The sequence below is a fragment of the Coffea arabica genome, chromosome 10c, assembly GCF_036785885.1.
Source record: "Coffea arabica cultivar ET-39 chromosome 10c, Coffea Arabica ET-39 HiFi, whole genome shotgun sequence".
Taxonomy (NCBI): domain Eukaryota; kingdom Viridiplantae; phylum Streptophyta; class Magnoliopsida; order Gentianales; family Rubiaceae; genus Coffea; species Coffea arabica.
The window spans coordinates 10,850,089-10,864,001 of record NC_092329.1 but is presented as its reverse complement, the minus strand read 5'-3'; the positions used below and the strand labels follow the sequence as shown (position 1 = coordinate 10,864,001).

Sequence of the window (13,913 nt, the reverse complement as noted above, 5' to 3'; positions counted from 1 at the left end):
TTATCGAAGAAACCGTATTGGTTTATAATGTACATTAGGTTATTTATTTTCAATTTAAGACTTAGTACTATAAATCTTGGGGAGCAATAACTTAATTTGGGTAGTGCAATAGAAAGTGAATGAAAGCATTAGCGCTTTGGTTCAATTAGAACGGATTTTGATTGCTTTACAAAAAAGTTAATTTTGCAACGCTGAGATTTCATCATTGTCTACTGCACTTTACTCTTTGAGGGGCAGAAAATCTCTAATATTTCATTGCTGAGCAACGAAACAAGAAGATAAATTGAAACACTTCCAAAACAAAAGAGAAAAAATATTCCGCTGCCGGGAGTCGAACCCGGATTGCAATACTTCCTTTTAATTCAGTGCTACAGCGGATCTACACCATGTACAAGCTATGACTTGTTGGTCTTCATTTCCCTATATATTTATAGAAGACAATTAGTGGTTTGTGGCAAAAGTGGATAAAACTTTACCAATCAACGGATTAACACTTCGAAGAAGCATAGTTATTAAACCCTGCCCGAAAAGGAGATCGGCGAAGGAAGTGGTGGTTACTAGTTCAACCAGTGAGTGAGTGGTTGAACCAGTGAGTCACTAAATATATTTAAATATTATATCTTATAATTTTTTATATAGGATATATGATATAAATTTTAATAAATAATGTCATAACAAATGCTCATTTAATTTAATTTGCTATAAAATAATTAATTCATATAAGAATCAGCAAAACATAAATTAATTAGTGATCCACCAAGCTTCAAGTGTAAAATTTTATCTATGTTTAGTGTAATTATCTAGGTTACTTACGAATTTTAAGTGCAAAAAAATTATTAAAAATAATATTTGTCTTTAAAATAAATTATATAATATGTTATTTTTGAAATCTATTTTATAATTTATAGAATTTGGGGGTCATAAGTTTGTATTAAAATAGTCCAAATAAATTTGTTTTGGAGAAATAAAAAAGGAATAAAGATAAAATTGATAAAACGTTCATATAGTATAAGAATGGTAGTTAACTAACATGTGGCAAAATGGTCTGGTGGTGAGCTTGTCATAAATCTTGACCTAAGGACATAGGCTTGTATCTAGTGAAAAACTTGGTAAAATCTTTTCCTCAAAATCGGTCGGGTTTCCGGTTTAATCCGGTTGAACCATTGAATTAGAGACTCGATTTAATCCGATTTCCAATGCTTAACCGATCTAATTAGAGACTCGGTCCGGTCTACTGGCGGGTTCACCAGATTGATCGGTTCGACCATCGGGCTAGGCCAGGTTTTATAACTATGCGAAGAAGAGAAGATGGGCCAAAAATAAAATTTGTTCCGCTGCTCGGAGTTGAATCCGGATTGTATAGTTGTCCATGTTTTTTTGGTATTTTAATATTAAATAAGGGTTAATGATAATTTATCCATTCTAAAGTATACCCTGATTTTCACTTTATCCCCTAACCTTTATTTTTTGTCGCTTAACCCCCTAAGGGGAAAAAAAATACTTCTTTATTATGTTAAGTACTTATTTTGAAATTCTCTACTTCCTTTAGTCATTGAACTTTAACTTGCGATTTGATTTTGATCACTCTAATTGATGGTGGTAAGTTTCACATAAGATAAGTATATATTAGGACATACACTAATAATTGATTATTTTTTTAAAAAAGATCATAATAAGCAAAAATTCATTATATGAAAACAACCAAAGAATGTCCAGTACTGACATATGGACATGTGATTGTAAAAATGGATAATTGATTATGAATAGTGTAATTATAAGGAAATAGAATAAAATTTTTTTCTTCATTTCTTAAATTGGAAAATAGATGAAATTGATTTGCAAAAATGTTTTTTCAGTTTTGTAAATTAGGGAATGGACATCAAAATTTTTTGTTAGATAATTTTATTATTTTATTATAAATAAATTTTTGAAAAAAGAAAAAAATTTGCATCATAGAGGGGTATTTTTATCTCTTAGGGGGTTAAGTGATACAAAACAAATGTTGGGGGACTAAAGTGAGAATCAGGATACCCCTTAGGGAGATAAATTACAAATAACCTTTAAATAATTATAGGGTGGTGATTTCAACACTGGTTGATTACACAATTCCAACAGTAGTGAAAGAATCGCGGCCAAAAAGAAAAAAAAAATTTGGGCGGTTATAAATAGTTCAATGTAATTATAACACTCAAAATAAAGATTGGCTCATAACTAATCATAGGTTGACTGATTATAGTGAATTTGAGTTGGAAAAGTAAACATTGTTTTAGTTTGTATTGTACATGAGGATTTTATTTGTTGTTTTGATTACAGTGAATTTGATTTGGAAAAGTAAATACTGTAAAGCATTGTTTCTTTTGTTCAAAATGAACATATCCATTGCATATGAAAAAAGAATAATAATTTTTCAACGTTGAGCTTTCAATTTTCGTTATCATCTGCTACTCTAACAAATCTGTAATAATTTAATTGCTGAGCTTTCTTGTGAACAGCTGGGACAATTCCAAAAAGAAATGCCTGAACAATTCCAAAATAAAAAATAAATAAATAAATCAACACTGAAACACTTTTGCAAAGCAAAAACTGGGTGGAAAAAAAAGGGTTACTGATTCCGCTGCCGGGAGTCGAACCCGAAATATAGTACTGCCAAGTTGATAAAGTGCTACAGCAGAGCTAAGTCAAATACGACATGTTCAAACTTTGGTTCCTTTTCTATATATATACATTCAGGTGTCTTCTACGGAAAAGCAAAATCAAAAAACCAATTTAGTATGTAAAAGGCAAAAGTAGTAAAAAAAAAATTAGGGTTAAAAAAAAAAAAAAAAACCACCATATGCAATGATGGAGCCAAAGCATGGCTGAGGGGAGCTATGGCCCCTTAAGTTTTGAAAATTTGAACTCATAGTATGTAAATTTATGTATAAAACAAAGTTGGCCCTTCTAATTTTTCATAATTTTAGTTTATATTATGAGAGTTTATATATATACACACACGCACACGCGCGCGTGCGCGCGCGCACACACACACACATATATATATATATGAATTAACCACATTTGGATTACTTTTTTCATCAAAATAAGTTATTTATTTTTATTGTGCTAATTATTTAACTTTCAAAAATTAAACATATAATTTGATGATCCATAGTAAATCTACCCAATTTAATATATTATAATAAAGAGATCCAATTCACAATTATCAATGAGCCAAAAAAAAAATATTTACTTTATTAGCCCATATACAAATGCACAGCTTAGCCAAATGACTAGACTTTTTCTCACTTTTCCTATATTAACTGCAACTAGAGAATGAGTATTTTCAATTATGAAAATCAATTAGACTAAACTCCGAAACAAGATGGAAGATAATTTCTTAAATGATTGCCTAACTATGTATGTAGAAAAGGAAGTTATTGAAAAATTTAGTACTGATTTAATCATGGATGAATTTAGTTCTATGAAAGAACGTAAAACTTAATCTACTTTTAAGAAAAGATGTCGAAATTTCAAGGTATGTTAACATAACTTTTATATTTTTTAATTGAAAATAGTTATTTTTGTATTGCACATAATATATATATATATATTGCACAGGTGACAAATTAGAGCATCTTCTCTTTTTTTTTTTTCGAAAACGTTAGAAGATAATTAGAGCATCGTCTCATAATGTGCAACTTGGGTGGTTTGTGATGTTATAAGATATTTAATCAAATGTTATTTTTTATCTTAACTTTCGTTATGACTATGCTGCATATTATGAATAGACATACATTTATAATTAAAGTTAATATTTGATGTTTTTATATGTCATATATTTAAATAGATGAAAATTATTTTGAATATGATATATTAAGATAATTTTGTTGGGAAAAAATCCCAGCTTCGTCACTGACCATATGGCGTGACATATATAGACACTTTAGTTTTCTATAGTTTGGAGACCTATACTTTAACTCTTTATAGCTATAATGAAAGTAAAACTAATAGATTTCACGATAAAACTTAAATAGTCAAACTTTTAAAATAAAATTACTATGAAATTACAATCAATTTTCAAACTAAGATTAACATCATGTTCGAAATAAAATTTGAGGCAAATTGTACTTTTAGAAAATTTTGAAGTAAAAATAAAATTTTAGACAAAAGTTTATATTTATTTATTTTATCTATTGGATTCTACTATCGTGACATGACAAAAAATTCATTTTTTTTCATCTTTGGCAAGAACAAATCAATGTGAAAATATAAGGTTTTGTTATCGCAATGGGGTTTAATGTGCGCACAATTAAGAATTGTCAAATCATATAAAATAAAAAAGAATTCCATGAATGCAAATAGTGTGTTTGGATAGGAGATTATTTGAAATATTATTTAGAATAATTACTGTAGCACTTTTTGTGATGTGATGTATGTAAAATAAAAAAGTAATTAGGAAGATAAAAAGATGTATTGAAAATTGTAATAATGATGTAAACAAATAAATTTAGGTAAATAATATCCTGTCCAAACACACATAAATTCATGGATATGCAGCATTAGTTAAGACGAGCTAACAAATTATTCCCAATCAATTTACCAAAACAAAATAAAAAATTGAAATTGAAAAAATGAAACATAAACGTGAGACCCAAAACAAAAAGAAAAACAGCAAAATGTTTCACGTAAAATAATAATAATGCAGTAATGTTAGCCTTCTCACCCCCTCAATTAACATAATGGCGTACCCAAAGATTCTATAAGATTTTTATCTTTGTTTTTCAACAATTTCATGATTCAATACATTTTCTATCAAGTTCAAATGCTAAATAAATAAAAAAATACATATATAAATGGTAACTTTACAACTCATCAGTCGTATGCAAAAAACGGCGGGAATTCTTGGCGCCATTGACCTCAAACTCCCCATTTTCAGGAGAATTATTCCTCCTCACTTCCCCAAATTCCAACATCCATTTCGCCATGGCCGAAGAGATGAATCTCCAAAACCATAGCCCCGAAGTCAAAGAACCCACCCCAGAAATCCTGAAACTTGGCCCTGAAAATGGCTTGATCCAATCCGCCACCGCCCCATTTTTCCGAGTCAAAAAGCTCTCTGACAAAGCAGTTTTGCCCTCTAGAGCTTCTTCCCTCTCTGCTGGCTATGATCTCTCCAGGTATTGTTCTCCTTCACTCTTTCTTTAACGACGGTATCAAAATTATATGAAAAAAATGTGGAAATTTTGTGGGTTTTTGTTTTTGTGGACAGTGCTGCTGAAATAAAAGTGCCCGCCCGAGGCAAAGCTTTGATCCCGACTGATTTGAGCATCGCCGTCCCTGAAGCAACCTATGCCCGTGTTGGTAATATTCCATTAGAAATTATCCATTTTATCTTGTCTGAAATTGGGCTTTTTTTTTCTGCTCAATGTGAGTAAAATGTTGTTGAATTTATTCAATGATTATAGCGCCGCGGTCGGGATTGACATGGAAGAACTCAATTGATGTTGGGGCTGGAGTGATAGATGCAGATTACAGGGGTCCAGTTGGGGTGATTTTGTTCAACCATTCTGATGTTGACTTTGAGGTGAAGCCCGGTGACAGAATTGCACAGCTGATTATTGGGAAAATTGTGACGCCGGAGGTGGAAGAAGTTGATAATCTGGATACAACCGTCAGGGGAGCTGGAGGTTTTGGATCAACTGGGGTTTAGAGCATTCAGGAATCCAGAGAAGTATTACTGATAGTAGATAATGACTAGTAGCAAAAGGTGGTTTTCTTATATTATTTTGTTTTTATATTTGGTATCAGGGATTAAGGGTGAAGATGGATTGCTCTCCAATACTCTATGGAAAATAAGATGTTTATGCATTACTATTATGTTTTATCTAGTACTGTGGCTGCCTGTTCTTAGTTTTGGTTTATGGTGAATCTAGTATGTCATTCTTTCGAAATGTTGTTTTGTTGATACTAAACAGTTTCCATCCATTTGGTGAATGGATGGTCTTGAACATAATTGACCAGGGTAATATCTGATTAGCGGTGCACCTCAAATCACTAGAGATGGGTCTTTTGGAAGGGGAATTCAACTGATTTTTTGCAGTTAAGAAGGAGAAAGCTTGGTGTTTGTCACATTGATTTATGATCCTATGGATGTATCCAAGTCCAAATTGATATTCATTGATGTAATGTGATCCTTGAATTACAAAATTTATCAATAGTTTTTGCCTTAAGAGGCAGTAGAGAAGATTCGCCTGACCTGAATGCTTACAAGGAGGAAAATTGTGGAAAATGCTGGTGGAAGTTCACTATTGTTATTCGTTGGTCAGTAGCAGAAAAGATTTTAATTTACTCCTTCAGCTTGTTCCTCCATTGCTAAAAGTCCCTTTGTACACGTCTGAGCCCGTCCCACTGAATTGGTGCAGCTGTCCAAATCAAATCGCCATGTTTGCAAAAGAAAAGCATATGCTCTACAGCTTCCTACCCTTCTCGACAGCGTTTACGTCTGTTACCTCTTGAATATGAGCTCATTCACCGGAAGTGCTTTGTCAAAACATTTCCTTACTAAGTGCTTGATTTTGTGTTTTGCATTTAAGTTCCACAGCATCTCCCATATTCTTGAACTCTGATTAACTATACTACATTTTCCCTCAAACTGATTCCATCATTCATTTCTTTTTTTCCACATTTTTTGCTTCATTGTAATCTGACTAGACTGTCTACTGGCCACATGAGTCATGCTTTCAGTATACCCTGTCTGCTTTCCTAGTTAAGACTTATTGGCATGCTGAGCATGTATCGAGCATCATCATTGTTGACAAAGCACTTCCGGTGATCAAAAGCTAACCGGCTGTGGTCAAAAGCTAGTTCTGCGGCATCCTGATTGTCACTTTACAATCTATCATTACCTCGAATCTATTTATGTTGCCAAATAGCCTGTTCTGCCCTCCCCAACTCTATTCCTGAGGCCATGTTCCAGCAACTTTTTTGCACTTGTGACACTTTTCCATAACCAAGCTGCATTCTTAGGAGGGAGGACCGAGTATTGTTCCTAACAACAATCACATGGCAGCGAAGCCCATAAACCAAGTTCTTTGGATTCTCCAACTGTTAGCCTAGGTAATGAATCAAAACTAAGCAGTCCCATGGCTGAAACTTTTCTAACATTCTTCCTTGATTGCATTTCTTGCTATCCAATTGGTCCAGAAATAGAGATTCATGACAGCCTTCATTTACATCTATTATCCAGCATGGAAAACTTGTAAACTGGTATCAGTCTGAAACCAACTAAAGCCAGTGCCCCTAGATATGCCTCGTCTTCATAAACTCCCTAATTTCACTTGCATTGTTCCATCTCCCAGCCTCTGCCAAGGTATTTGATAAAGCAACATATGCCCCAGGATGACTCTCAGCATTTAACCTGATTAGTTCATTGGCAGCTAAATTAGCTATATCTATATCTGCATGCAGCCTAGAAGAACTCAGAAGAGCAGCCCAAACATCAGAAGTAGGCTTTCAAGGCATTTTCACAATAAATTCCAATGCCTGATTAAGATTTCCTGCACGGCCTAAGAGATCAACCATATGCACGCATAGTGCTCCATCCTTGGTTTGATGAAACAGTCTCTCTCCAAGCAGTAAAAGATCTCCCATCCTTTTGCAACTAGTCCGGCATGTGCACAAGCAGTAACAGCACTGAGAAAGGTAACATAGTTAGGCTTGACTAAGGGATCTAATAGCGTCCTATTGAAGAGCTGAAGTGCTTCAGTTGAAGCACCATTTTTACCATAACCATCAATTATGGAAGTCCACGTAAACACATTCCTTTCAGGCATATGATCAAAAATTCTTCTTGCGTCTTCTGTTCTTCCACATTTTGAATACATACCAAGAAGAGCACTCCCCATTTTTATATCCATGAACAATTCAGTCTTCTTAAGTTGCCCTTGAACCTGATGACCAACTTCGAATGCTGATATTACAGAACAAGCTCCAATAATGCTTGCAAAGGTTGAAATTGTGGGCATCATCATCACCTTTGACAGCGAGATTACACTTTGAAAACTAGATCCCTTCAATATCATCGAAAATGTAAAACCGTCAGCCTTTTCACCTGAAAAGGTCAATTTTCTAAACAAATCAAAGGATTTCTCAGCGAACCCATGTTTTATGTAACCTGCTAGCATATAGTCATAGGAACTAAGAGTTGGTTGAGGCAATTCATCAAACATTTTCTGCGCGTATGCCAAGCAAGAAGATTTGAGGTGAAGCATGAGGATCTTGATGCAGATATTAAGATTGGGCTTGAACCTAGTTTTGATAATGTGGGAATGAATCTTTTGTCCATGAGAAGGGTGGTCTGGGTTGATGTAATATTGGAGGGCCAACGAGACATTGGAGCATAGTTATTAAACTCGGTTCGGAAAGGAGATCGACGAATGAGGTGAATCAACGGATCACTGGTTCAACCAGTGGATGAGTGGTTGAACCAGTCACTAAATATATTTAAATATTATATCTTATAATTTTTGATAGAGGATATATGATATAAATTGTAATAAATAATGTCATAGCAAATGCTCATTTAATTTGATTTGCTATAGAATAATTAATTCATATAAGAATCAGCAAAACATAAATTGTAATAAATAATGTCATAGCAAATGCTCATTTAATTTGATTTGTTATAGAATAATTAATTCATATAAGAATCAGCAAAACATAAATTTAATTAGTAATCCACTAAACTTAAAATGTAAAATTTTATCTATGTTTAGTGTAATTATCTAGGTTACTTACGAATTTAAAGTGCAAAAAATTATTAAAAACAATATTTGTCTTTAAAATAAATTAAGTAATATGTTATTTTTTAAATCTATTTTATAATTTATAGAATTTGGGGGTCATAAGTTTGTATTAAAAGATTCCAAATAAATTTGTTTTGAAGATATAAAAAAAATAAAGATAAAATTGATAAAACGTTCCTATAGTGTAAGAATGGTATTTAACTAACATGTGGCAAAATGGTCGGGTGGGGTGAGCATGTCGTCAACCTTGACCTAAGGTTATAGGTTCAAATTTCAGCAAAAAACTTAGTGAAATTTTTTCCTCAAAACTGGTTTCTCCACAAAATCGGCCGAATTTTTGGTTTAATCCGATTGAATCACTGAGTCGTTGACTAATCAACGGTTCCAGTGCTTAACCGATCTAATTAGAGACCCAGCCCAGTCCAATAGCAGGTCCATCGGGTTGATCGGTTCAACCACTGGACCGGATCGGGTTTTATAACTATGCACTAGAGGAAGTTAACGGGTTCAAAAGGTAGTTATTTTTTGTTGGTGGGTAGTTAGTCGTTGATGGGATCAGGTGTTTGACTTTGACACATTTTGACATCTTTTTAATAAATTGCAGGATTGAGGCCTCATTTTTTGGCCTATTAATACATTTGTCTTTTTTTTTTTAGGACACAGGAGGTATCCGGGCTTTCGACCCGACTAATCCCCTTGCGGCACGGGAGAGGGCGCCCCAACGCACTCTGAGCATAGTAACCACGGGACTCGAACACTGGTTAATGTCTTAAAGAAGAACTATATGACCGGCCGACCTACCCGCGGGAGCTATTAATACATTTGTCAATTAGGGGTATTTGGAATTGTATTTTTGACTTTTGTATATCAATTAAAGTCTTTGTTTTGTATCTTTTTTACTAATTTGTCTTCTTCCATCTTTTCAAAGAATGGCAAATGATGTACTTGTGTTGTATGCTAACTTTTTCTATTGAACTCGCTTGAGGTATGGATGCTCTGAAAGAAATGTGCATACGTTATTTTCATGAAGAAAATATGCAAGTTTTGTATTGGACCATTGTAGGGTTAGGGTTACCTATACTATTGTCATTAACGTTATATTTGTTGTGGTTTTTACTAGAATATATTATATGATACTTTTGCCCTTTATTATATTATATTAGCATCTGCATTTATATGTGTTGGGGTTGGTCCATATATTTTGTATTAAAGCATATATTATATGGTAAATTAATATTGATAATTGTAAACTTTTTATATCCTTTTTATGGTAAATTCAAGTGTTTAAATTATATATATATATATATATATATGTATTTTATGGTAAATTCAAGTGTTTAAATTATATATATATTCAAAGGCAGATTTTTAAATTTAAGTGAAATCCAAAGTAGGGAAGCTCTGAAAACTCGATGAACTATTGTTGGATGTTAATTCTTGCACTTGTCATTGCTGGATTTGTTTACTAATTATATATGATTGGTCTTTTTTTTTTTGGGGATAGCGGACAGCCTAAATCGAACCAAAACTTTCCCACATTTCATGATACCTTCTAGATTAGTAATGTTCAAACCCCCCCCCCCCCCCCCAAAAGTGGTTGTTACAAAATCTTCTAAAAAATACACACTTAGATACAGTCCTTATAAATTAGAGAAGGTAAAAAAAAATTAGTTAATTTGTCTGATTCAGAAATCCCACCACAGACTTTTAGCTTTTATGAATTTAATAATGAAGTACTTTTGGAAAACCAATGTTGCATCTTAGTCAATATTCTCCAAAAAAAAAAAATGAAAATCAAAGTGCCATCTGTGGCACAAGCAATGTTATGTTGTAGTCCTCATTGAATAGTTCCTCTCTGACCAAGTAAAATTGAAGTTTGGAAGAAAGGGGTGGAAAAAAGTAATAATAGAATAGAAAATAAGGTCCAAGAAAGCTGATTGGAATCAAATTACTTTTTTGTAAGCTTTCAAATGCAATTGTAGATGTTAATATAATGATTGCCTGCTGTTAATATCAAAATCTTTAACAATCAAACTGTCATAGTCAAAGGAAAAGGGAAAAAAAAATAAAGGAATCAATACTTCCAAAGAATATTTTAGGTAAACAGTCAAATGTAATTGTAGATGTTGACATAAGAACTGTCTGCTATTAATATCAAAACTATTAGGAGTCACCATCTCAAGTAGTCAAAGGAGCCACTGGGCCTTTGGTCCAGTGGTCATCTCAAGCTTAAGGGAAGCTTGGGGTGCGGGAGGTCAAGGGTTCCAACCTTGCCTCCCACAAAATTTGTCACAATATGTGACGGTTTTCATTGACCAGTTTCGATGGAGTCTTTACTTACATCGAGTCCCCTCCCCCTCCCCCTTAGAATAGGCTAGCTTAGATCTCCCCCTTAGAATAGGCTAGCTTAGATTATAGGAATTCTATCGTGTCGACAAAAAAAAAAAAAAAAGTAGTCAAAGGAAAACGCCAAAAAAAAAAAAAGAAAAAAAAAAGGGATTCAATACTTGAACGAAACTAGCAATTGTCCCAGTTCAGCAGTCATTCCCATGCTGCTTTTATATTTGTAGGTATCAGTCCCATGCTGCTTAACATAAATATATTGATTGAATGCGGAATGGGCTTTGCTGGTTTTGTTCCAGGATTCCCTGTATAAGAAAAATAATCCAAGAAATGTGTTGCTTCTTTGCTAACAACAACAAAATTCAACTTTGAAAGAAAGCAAAATTCCAGACGTGAGAATTATAATTGCCATCAAAATTCCCTCATACATTACCAACTTTATTCAATCTGTCAAACACGGGCATTTGTCAATAAGGAGTAGTTTTATATGCATGCCATGTGCACAACAGAAGTTGAGAACAGAGAATGTGTCATGAATCACTATAGACTTTTGTTAGAAGATTAATAATAATCAAGCTTCAAGCACAAATAATGGCACGTTTAGCGTGTAAAAAACTATCTTTTATTTATTCCCAAGTCAATTGGATCGACGACATGGTTCTTGCCGCCAAGATAAAAATAAATTTGTTTGAAAGCTATAAATCCTTGCATTGCTGATACTCATTCCCATAGTTCTTCGAGTAATTGAGACTAAGAACAGTAGTAGAGACAGCAGAGATAGATTGATCATCAGGGATGGACAAGAAGGTTGTTAATGGACAGAAGGAGCAACATCCTCAGCAACCAATCCCTTTACTGACTCCATACAAATTGGGACCTTTCCAGCTCTCCCATAGGTATTATCTGCCCACTCATTTTACTAGATTCTTGTTTTTCCTTCAGTCTCAAGTGAAATTTGTGATCAGTCTTTGCTTGATTTTTGAAGATTTTTCTTATCGATGCCCATATTTTTGCAGAATTGTCATGGCACCTATGACAAGGCAAAGATCTTACAACGATATTCCGCAGCCACATGCTCTTTTGTACTATTCTCAGAGAGCCACCAAAGGGGGTTTGATAATATCAGAAGCCACAGGCAGTTCTGAGACATGGAGAGGGTAACTGTAGTAGCATATCTTATTTGATCTAGTCTTAATGGTGCATTTCTACCAGGAGGAATGCATAAGATTTGATCTGTATTTGTAACATGTTTGTTCATACTTGAAGCTATGTACACACGCCTGGTATATGGACAAAGGAACAAGTTGAGGCCTGGAAGCCTATAGTAGATGCAGTTCATGCCAAAGGTGGTATATTTTTCTGCCAGATTTGTCATACTGGGAGGGTGTCAAATTATGGTAATTTCTTCTCTCATTACGATTTTAAGTTGGATGGAAATAAATGGTCCCTTCTCTATTGTGAAATTCTACACTTATCTTTACCTATGAACTCTGTTTTGAGTTTGACTGTTTTTATGAACTCTGTTTTGAGTTTGAATGTTTTTACTGCTCTGTCAGGTTTTCAGCCAAACGGGCAGGCTCCAATTTCATCTACTGACAAGAAATTAGCTGCTCAAGTTCGAAATGGCGTTGTTGTTGCAGAATTTTCACCTCCAAGACGTTTAAGGACAGAAGAAATTCCTGATATTGTCAATGAGTTTAAGCTTGCTGCCCTTAATGCTATTGAAGCTGGTAAGGCTTGGTTGGAAAACTAAATCTACGGAAATTCCATTTTTTTTGTGTAAAGTTATCTTGTTAAAAGGAAGCTAGAGAAGTCAAAACAAAAATGGAAACCTTGTTCATAGGGAATAATAATCTAGGATTCACCATACATAAGAGCATAGATTTGAGATATTGCTGATGTTGTCAATTTTGTTTTGCAGGTTTTGATGGGGTTGAAATCCATGGAGCTCATGGTTACTTGATAGACCAGTTCTTGAAAGATTCAGTCAATGACAGAACAGACGAATATGGAGGTTCTCTGGAGAACCGTTGCAGATTTGCTCTGGAAATAATTGAAGCTGTGTCCAATGCAATAGGACCACAAAGACTAGGAATAAGGCTTTCCCCCTTTGCTAATTATCTAGGATCAGCAGATTCAAATCCAGAAGCTCTAGGCCTTTATATGGCTGAAGCCTTGAACAAGTATGGAATTCTGTACTGCCATGTGGTTGAGCCAAGGATGAAACTTATTGGAGAGAAATTTGAATGTTCCGATAGTCTTCTGCCAATGAGAAAGGCCTTCAAAGGTAATTTTATTTCTGCTGGTGGTTATGACAGGGAAGACGGCAACAATGCTGTGGCTGAAAATCGTACTGATCTTGTTGTTTATGGGCGTCTGTTCTTGGCTAATCCTGATTTGCCTAAGAGATTTGAGTTGAATGCTCCTCTCAATCAGTATAAAAGAGAAACTTTCTACACATCTGATCCTGTGGTTGGCTACACTGATTATCCATTTCTTGAAAGCAATGCATGATTCTGCCGGGGCACATGCCATGGAAACTGCAGTGCAATCCAGGGCCATTACTGAAAAGCCCAAGACTGTTTGATTTTCATTGAATTGCAGAAGTTTCATTCACGCACTGAAATAAATTGGTTGAATTTTGAGTTTGTAATGCACATGCTATGGAAACTGCAGTACAATCCAGGGCCATTACTGAAAAGCCAAGACTGTTTGATTTTCATTGAATTGCAGAAGTTTCATTCACGCACTGAAATAAATTGGTTGAATTTTGAGTTTGTAATCTGT

General features: G+C 34.2%; 2 protein-coding genes and 1 pseudogene across 3 annotated transcripts; 2 read left to right on the top strand and 1 right to left on the bottom strand.

Moving 5' to 3' along the window:
- Positions 1–4,875: 4,875 nt before the first annotated feature.
- Positions 4,876–6,631, top strand: LOC113714567 (deoxyuridine 5'-triphosphate nucleotidohydrolase). Of its 2 annotated transcripts, XR_003453732.2 has the most exons (4): positions 4,876–5,156; positions 5,249–5,340; positions 5,445–5,746; positions 6,001–6,631. XR_003453732.2 is itself a non-coding variant. In XM_027238470.1 (3 exons), exons 1-3 carry the CDS (start codon positions 4,963–4,965, stop codon positions 5,687–5,689), a joined length of 531 nt encoding a protein of 176 aa, XP_027094271.1. In that variant the 5' UTR covers positions 4,876–4,962; the 3' UTR covers positions 5,690–5,930. The 2 variants fall into 2 exon arrangements, 1 of the variants encoding a protein (XP_027094271.1); XM_027238470.1 differs by lacking the exon at positions 6,001–6,631 and having other exon boundaries at positions 5,445–5,930.
- On the bottom strand, positions 6,133–8,424 carry LOC113713887 (pentatricopeptide repeat-containing protein At1g28690, mitochondrial-like; annotated as a pseudogene).
- A 3,446-nt stretch (positions 8,425–11,870) lies between these two features.
- Positions 11,871–13,908, top strand: LOC113714564 (putative 12-oxophytodienoate reductase 11). Its single transcript, XM_027238469.2, has 5 exons — positions 11,871–12,022; positions 12,143–12,283; positions 12,393–12,523; positions 12,683–12,856; positions 13,048–13,908. The coding sequence occupies exons 1-5, from the start codon at positions 11,922–11,924 to the stop codon at positions 13,638–13,640; spliced, it is 1,140 nt and encodes a 379-aa protein (XP_027094270.1). The 5' UTR covers positions 11,871–11,921; the 3' UTR covers positions 13,641–13,908.
- Positions 13,909–13,913: the final 5 nt, after the last annotated feature.